Below are 8,409 nucleotides of genomic sequence, written 5' to 3' on the forward strand. Positions count from 1 at the left end.
CTTTTTCTTGTTCTACATCATTGATCACCATTTTAGGAATGTAAGAGCCATTTTCAACAACATCTTACACTTCTTCTCCTTGTGCTTCAAGATGTGCTTGCATATAGATCTTCCAAAAATCATAATATTCACCATGGAACAAATGAGGCTTATTGTTGCTACCACAATCTCTAAAAACCAGATCTTATGAGAAAGTTACCTTAACTTGCTCTGACACCAACTGTTAGTATTGAATGCACAACCTAAGAGGGGGTGAATTAGGTTTAATGGTATTTTTAGAGATTTTAAGCGCTTTACTGATTTCTTGTAATTTTCTAGAATTATGAACAGATGAATGCATAAGAAACAGAAAAGTAAAGTGCAGTAACTAAATGGACACAAGGAATTATACTAGTTCCCCTTATCAACCAAGGGTACATCTAGTCCCCTCATACCCCGTGAGAGACTTTAACTATTGTTAGATATTTATGCAAGCCTCACACCAAGACTTCTCCTACAATATTCTAACAATAACAAAGAAGCACAACACATCTTTGAATTCCAAAAACACCAATAACAATGATGGACTTTGAATCTCCCTGAATCAAATAATATTTTCCAACACAAATAGAAAATATACCATTTTATATTTGCAAACACTTTTAGAAAGTACACATACTTTCTTTACAAATTAAATCACCACACAATTGGTGATCAATTACAATACTTGAACAAATTTGAATATATGAAGTTGTTCTTGAATTAGTTTCAATAGACAATTAATATTCTCTTTCAATGTATCATTCAATAATATATGAATCTTAAGTGCTCAAAAAATATTATGAAACTTTTATGAATGATACGAAGGTTATGCACAAAGTTTCAACATTTTTGAAATGAATGAACACTTATAAAATTTATTTTAATTGTATTAAAATTTGTATGACAGAGGTAATTTTAATTTATGATATATTTTGCTTTAAATACATCCTCAGAAGTCTCTATGAATTGATGCAAAAGTTTGAGACATTTTTATGAAGGTTTGCAATAGTTTAAAATGACAATGGTTCATGAAAAGACACAATTTTGAATTCTGTTCAGGACTGTTTAAGCTGGTTAAGCTGATACCTGACTTAACAAATGCAGGGTGATTTTTAAGTTTCAAACAAATTTTCAAATTTAAAACAGCAACAGGTTTTGTTAAATTGATTAACTAGACTTGAGTTAAAAAGTGAAACAGACCTGACTTAAAAAGTGTAGACAACTTTTTAAAAATAAGCTTTTATGCATTTACCTCAAAGATTTTTATGCATGATAGTTTGATAACTTTAGAGATGAAGATGAATATCATTTCTTGAGCATATAAATTTTATACATAATGAATTGCAATTGAGTACCACAACATAAAGATCAATTTCCTTTACTTCCAAAATATTCATAAGCTTATGCATTCTTGACTCTTGATTCCAAACCTTTCTTCTTTGATAAACATTTGTCTTCATCAAAACCAGACTAAGAAGGATGGACATATATTCCTCACATCTCTCAACTTGGAAGAAATGTTTTGGAAAGAGAAAGCTAGACTGAATTGGAATCTTTTTTATGATAGCAATACAAAATTCTTTCATACCCATGCAAAGATTAAAAGTAAAACTAAGTTGATCTCTTCCATGAAGATTTATAACCATGTGGTGAATGAGAAGTATATGCTTGAGTATCACATTGAGGAGAATTCAAATCTTTATTCAACCAAGTTTTTATTTTGCAGGATAAAGGTTTTATTAAGGAAATTATTCCTTCTTTAGTGAATGATCACACTAACACCATGGTCACCAATATGCCTTATGTTGAGGAGATTTGCCATGTTGTCATGAACCTGAATAATGATGTATCTCCTGGACCGGATGGCTTTGGAGCCTTTTTCTATCAACACCATTAGGAGGTCATAAAAAAAGGTGTAATCAATGACATCAATAAATTCTTCATTCAAGACTGAATATTACCTCATCACAACTCAACCAATTCAAACATATTGCCTTGGCTAATTTCAAGCAAGAGACCGTCACTAAAATTTTAGCTGATAGGCTTGCCACTTCACTTCCTTGTCCGATATCCTCTAAGAAAAAGGGCTTTGTGAATGGCATGAACATTAAAGATAAACCAATATCTCTTATCAAAGGATCTAGAACTTATAGTGTGCATTCTTATACTCTTTATGCAGATGACATCATGATATTTTGTAAAGGTGATCTTAAGTCAATTAAAGTCATTTCCAACCTTAAAAATATGTATGTTCATTGTTCAAGCCAAATTTGCAATGCCTTTAAGTCCTTAATCTTTGTTGGAGCTATGCATCCCACTAGGCACAAGATGCTTAGTGATTATCTTGGCTTTGTAATTTCTTACCCTCTCTTTATCTAACTTGAAGCTCGCAGCTTCATTGGTAGACCAAATAAAATTAAGTTTCAATCCATTGCTAATAGAATCAGATTAAAGCTTGCTGCTTGGAAGGCTATCCTTCTTTCTATGATAAGAAGAATAAAACTGGTAAAATTTGTTGTGCATGGTATGATGATGCATTGCTTAAGCATGTATAGTTGGTCTAGTAGAATCGTTAAGAATATAAAGACTTGGATGAGAAATTTCATTTGGATTAGGGACTTGGATAAGAGGAAAATGGTTATAGTGGTTTGGAATGAGGGTTTTAAAAACCTTAAAGAAGGAAGTTTTGACACAAGAGACTTATCAGTTTTAAATGATGCTTCCAATCTTCATCTTTGTTGGTTTATGGTTCAAGAAAAGAAGTGTCGGGCTAGACTTCTAGGTTCAAGAGTTATCAGAAGAAATAAGGTCATGTCTCACCATGTTCATTCCTTATTATGAAGTAGCTTGAAATACCAATTCAATACAGTTAAGGATAATACTCATTGGTTGTTAGGTAATGGTAATCAAATTAACTTCTGGTTGGACACTTGGTTGGATGTTCATCTTGTCTAAAAATTCAACATTCATGCTATTTATCACAACTTTCTTTCAACTCTTGTCAGTGATTACTTGGTCAACAAATCTTGATCGATTCCTCCAAATCTCCAAAATGTTTTCCTTGATCTTTGCTCATATGTTTCTAAGTGCTACATTCATATGAAAGACATTAAGGACAATCCGGTTTGGGTTGGATCTGATGATGGTATGACCAGTATGAAATAAGCATGTGGTTTCTTGGATAAACCTAACTCTTGTGACTTGTGGTGCAAGTCCTTAGAATAATAAAATCCCTCAATTCAAGTCCCTTTTGGTTTGGAGAATCATGAAAATTGTATTCATACATATGAGAATCTGTTTAGAAGAGGGTTTTTTGCTCCTTCAATGTGAACTTTTTTCCCTTGTCATTCTGAAAGCACAAACCATTTATTTTTTTAATGTCAGTTTGATTCCAACATGTGGAGATGGTTCTCACATTCCTTTAATCTTCACCAACCCATATTCATCATTTTGGATTGTTGGAAAGCCTTAAACTTAGACTGGTCCCATCAGGTGCATGTAGTAATCAACTCTTGTCTGATTAATATGTTCTATGATATTTGGAATGCCAGAAATAAGACAATATTTGATGGCAAGGTTATGCATTGGAAAGTTTGTTTGGCTTCTATTGCTTTGAATGTCAAGATATATGGAAATCACATTGCAAAGGCTTCCAGCTCTAACATGGTCAACTTTTGCATCCTTAAGAAATTCGACATTTTTATTTATCCTCCTAAGTTGAAGAAGACTTTGGAAATTCTGTGGCAACGTCCTACTTTAGGTTGAATTAAATGTAATATAAACGACATGGCTAAGGGAGTTCCTACTTTGTGTTCATGTAGCTGGATTTTTAGAAATGAGAACTCTAATCATTTTGGAAGTTTCGTTTCCTTTTTGGGAGAGGGTAGTATTTTATTGGCATAATTGACTAGAACAATAATGGCAATCGAGTTAGCTTTTGAAAGGAATTGAGGATGCTTTGGTTTGAATCAGATACGATCCTTATTGTTAAAGCTTTCTCTAACATAAGTTTGATTCCTTGAAAGATTATATCAAGATGGTTAAATTGCTTCATGATCTCTAATATATTAGGGAAGAGAATGCTTATGCGGACAAATTAACTAGCATTTATTTTCTCTCTAGATCTCACTCTTAGTGTCATTTTGCGCATAATGATATAATAAATGATTTCTTATTAAACAAACTTGATACCTTGAGTATCTTTAAAAAAATATAAAACATCTAAATAAAAAAAAATAAACTTTAAAATATAAAAATAAGTCATTTAGAAAATGTATTTTTTTGGGGGTCTATTTTCTCCATTTATAAGGATCTAAGTATGTATAAATTTTTCTAGTTGTAGATATGAGAAGTTAGACGATAGTGTCCTTCCTCCATAATTTTGAGTAAATGGTAGTCCATTCTATTGTACTATTGTAGCTAGCTAATAGTAACAACTAATTTATCACAATAATAATAATCACCTTCTTTCCCTTTCCTCCACTCACACTCTCTCACTCTCAAACACATGCACTCAAATCTACTTTATCTTCTTTAAATCAAATTTTCCTCACTCTACTCACACACCCCTCTCAAAAAAAATGTCTCCATTCCCTTCCCTCATTCTCCTCTTCTTCTTCACCACCATCCTCACACTACCACCACCTTCATTCTCATCTTCCTCAACCTTCATCATCCAAGTTCAACACGATTCAAAACCTTCCATTTTCCCATCTCACAGAAACTGGTACGAATCCTCACTTTCCTTAATCACAACCACACCCAACACTATCATCCACACATACGACACCGTTTTCCATGGCTTCTCAGCTAAACTCTCACCTCTTGAAGCTCAAAATCTTCAATCACTTCCACATGTTATCGCTGTTATACCTGAACAAATTCGAACCCTTCATACAACCCGTTCACCTCAGTTTCTAGGCTTGAAGACCGCTGATAGAACTGGGTTGCTCCATGAAACGGATTTCGGGTCGGATCTTGTTATTGGAGTTATTGATACCGGAATCTGGCCGGAGAGGGAGAGTTTTAATGATCGTGAGCTTGGCCCGGTTCCGGCGAAATGGAAAGGTCAGTGTGTTGCTGGGAAAGATTTTCCGGCGAGGGTTTGTAATAGGAAAATCATCGGAGCGAAGTATTTCTCCGGCGGGTATGAAGCTACAAGCGGGAAGATGAATGAGACTACTGAGTATCGTTCGGTTAGAGACTCGGATGGACATGGAACTCACACTGCTTCCATCGCCGCCGGGAGGTATGTTTCTCCGGCGTCTACTTTGGGTTTTGCAAAAGGTGTTGCGGCTGGGATGGCTCCGAAGGCTCGTCTTGCTGTTTATAAAGTTTGCTGGAGCGGTGGTTGTTTTGACTCTGACATTCTTGCTGCCTTTGATGCTGCGGTGGCTGACGGTGTCGACGTGGTTTCTCTCAGTGTCGGTGGGGTTGTTGTGCCGTACCATCTCGACGTTATTGCTATTGGTGCTTTTGGAGCTTCTAATGCCGGAGTTTTTGTCTCTGCCTCTGCCGGAAACGGTGGTCCCGGTGGGCTCACAGTTACCAATGTAGCTCCTTGGGTGGCTACTGTCGGTGCTGGAACAATAGACAGAGATTTTCCTGCGGATGTGAAGCTTGGAAATGGTAAGGTTATACCCGGAGTTAGTATCTATGGTGGACCGGGTCTAACTCCTGGTCGGATGTATCCGATTGTGTATGCCGGGAGTACTGAACACGGTGGCGAAGGTGGTGATGGTTATTCCTCTTCACTATGTTTAGAAGGTTCTTTGGATCCTAAGTCTGTGAGAGGAAAAATTGTTGTTTGTGATAGAGGCATTAATTCAAGAGCTGATAAAGGTGAAGTAGTGAAAAAATCAGGTGGAATTGGCATGATTTTAGCTAATGGAGTGTTTGACGGTGAAGGGTTAGTGGCCGATTGCCACATTTTACCTGCCACATCGGTTGGTGCGATAGGCGGCGATGTAATTAGAAGTTACATTGCCTCCGCAGATAAATCGGTTGGATCAGTACCGACCGCAACTATTGTATTTAAGGGAACTAGGCTTGGGGTTAGGCCAGCTCCTGTGGTAGCATCATTCTCAGCGAGAGGGCCTAACCCTGAATCGCCCGAGATTTTGAAACCTGATGTTATAGCACCTGGTTTGAACATTCTAGCCGCATGGCCAGACAAAGTTGGACCTTCTGGTATAGCTTCTGATCATAGAAGGACTGAATTTAACATATTGTCGGGTACATCTATGGCTTGTCCTCACGTTTCCGGTTTAGCTGCTTTGTTGAAAGCAGCTCACCCTGATTGGAGTCCAGCTGCTATCAAATCAGCTCTTATGACCACTGCTTATACGGTCGATAACAAAGGCGATCCAATGTTGGATGAATCTAACGGGAACGTTTCATCCGTGTTTGATTATGGAGCAGGACATGTTCATCCAGAGAAAGCATTGGATCCTGGTTTGGTTTACGATATCTCAGTTTACGATTATGTCGATTTCTTGTGTAACTCAAACTACACCACAAAGAATATCCAAACAATCACAAGAAAAACTGCAGATTGTAGCGACGCTAAAAAAGCCGGACACGCCGGAAACTTGAACTATCCATCATTATCTGCAGTTTTTCAACAATATGGAAAACATAAAATGTCTACACATTTCATCAGGACTGTGACCAATGTTGGTGACCCGAAATCAGTTTATAAAGTAACAATTAACCCACCCGAGGGAATGGTGGTAACTGTGAAACCAGACATATTGCATTTTCGAAGAATTGGTCAGAAATTGAATTTCCTTGTTAGAGTACAAACTAGAGAAGTTAAGCTTTCACCTGGAAGTTCATTAGTTAAGAGTGGTTCCATAGTTTGGTTTGATGGAAAACACACTGTCACAAGTCCTTTGGTTGTGACAATGCAGCAACCTCTTGATTAGAGTTCCTTTTTTGTGTGTAGAAATTTTGGCTTTTTATCCCATCTTGTGATAAATTAGCTCAATATGTATAATATATTAATATGGAGTATGTTTTCAGGTGTTTCAATTCTAAGAAGTGGTGGAAAAGTTTCATAAAAGTAGTATGTGTATATTTTTTTGATGTTGTAAAATTAAGAATGTATGTAACAAGTGTTGTGTTTGGAACAGAACATGTATATTGGAAAGATCCCTTTCCTTTTTGGTAATGGCATCATTGGCATGTGCATAAAGAAAATGGTAATGTTTTTATGCAGAAAGAAACTTTGTGGTAGAAGAAACCAGATTGTTAACAAATAACTACTTGGCAGAAACGTGGATACTGTGATTGTGACAAACACGACAGGATCCTTTGAAATATTTGGGATTATTGTATTTTGCTGATGTTGTTTTGTGATGATCACATGATATACTGTGGCCATGCAAAAACAACATTGGCAGATAATATCATACTTTTTTATTTAGAAATTGACAAAAGTGTGTCCTACTTTTTTAAAATAAGAATCTTGTAGATATATTTAGGATTGACTAGTAGGGTTGGCAATGAAATTAAACAGTTTAAAATTACTTTGAAAGACTTTGTGTGTATGATTAGTTTTCTGAATTTAGTTTATAAGTTAAATGATTTAAGTTTGAGGTAAAGACTTAGTTTGTATGTGTAATTTGACTTGTTTATTTTAAAACATTAAGTTAAAACATGTGTGATAATTTTAAATTATTTCTACAATATTTTATTTCAAAAATATTTAAAATTAGGGAATGAAATTTTAATAATTGGAATATATAGATGTTTGACAATAAGACTGTCTTAGGTTTGTTTTATTTGTTAAGATGAGATCTCCTAAACTTATTTTTAATAAATAGAATAAATAAATATTGATAATATTCATCTTAAAGTCACTCACTCAAATTATTGATAAAATTAATAAGAACAAAGTTTGATTAATGATATATGTTAAATGATGATTTTGAATAACAACAAAATATGTCCAACTTTTGTTGGATAAGAGATTGCATATGAATAATCAATTTTGAAGGAATAAGTGGTTTGAGGGTGGAGAGATGAATACAAGTTTTTTCACAATACTTCTTTTAAATGGTACATCTATTCTTCAATTCATGAGTTTACAATTATTAAATGTTTTGACTTCAAATGTCAATCTTTTCTCCTATTTAGAATCATACAAGTTAATTGGTATTTTTCTAGTCATATTTGGATTAAGTGCAACACAATTAAAATTTCAAGAAGAAATCCTAGAATGCCCTAAGCAACCTCTTTAATTGATGTGAAATCCTTCTCTCGCACCTAAAACTCCACCAAATATACACACTCTCCAAAGATACTGAACCAATTCTCTAAAAACAATCACTCAAGTGTTCATCTTAAAAAAATAATTTAAACTCACATATTGGTGTGAAAAAAATT

The 8,409-nt window shown here is 34.9% G+C and overlaps 1 protein-coding gene across 2 annotated transcripts; it reads left to right on the forward strand.

The window, feature by feature from the left end:
• The first annotated feature begins 4,416 nt into the window (after positions 1 to 4,416).
• Positions 4,417 to 7,192, forward strand: LOC127076214 (subtilisin-like protease SBT1.5). 2 transcript variants are annotated; one of them, XM_051017800.1, is made up of 2 exons: positions 4,417 to 6,068; positions 6,123 to 7,192. In XM_051017800.1, the coding sequence occupies exons 1-2, from the start codon at positions 4,602 to 4,604 to the stop codon at positions 6,945 to 6,947; spliced, it is 2,292 nt and encodes a 763-aa protein (XP_050873757.1). In that variant the 5' UTR covers positions 4,417 to 4,601; the 3' UTR covers positions 6,948 to 7,192. The 2 variants fall into 2 exon arrangements, with proteins under 2 accessions (XP_050873757.1, XP_050873756.1); XM_051017799.1 differs by having other exon boundaries at positions 4,417 to 7,192.
• Positions 7,193 to 8,409: the final 1,217 nt, after the last annotated feature.

The sequence above is a fragment of the Lathyrus oleraceus genome, chromosome 4 (assembly GCF_024323335.1).
Source record: "Lathyrus oleraceus cultivar Zhongwan6 chromosome 4, CAAS_Psat_ZW6_1.0, whole genome shotgun sequence".
In the NCBI taxonomy this organism is placed as follows: Eukaryota; Viridiplantae; Streptophyta; class Magnoliopsida; order Fabales; family Fabaceae; genus Lathyrus; species Lathyrus oleraceus.

Excerpts from the sequence above, each read along its gene's own strand:
- LOC127076214 (XM_051017799.1), top strand. The coding sequence starts at position 4,602 with ATGTCTCCATTCCCTTCCCTCATTCTCCTCTTCTTCTTCACCACCATC.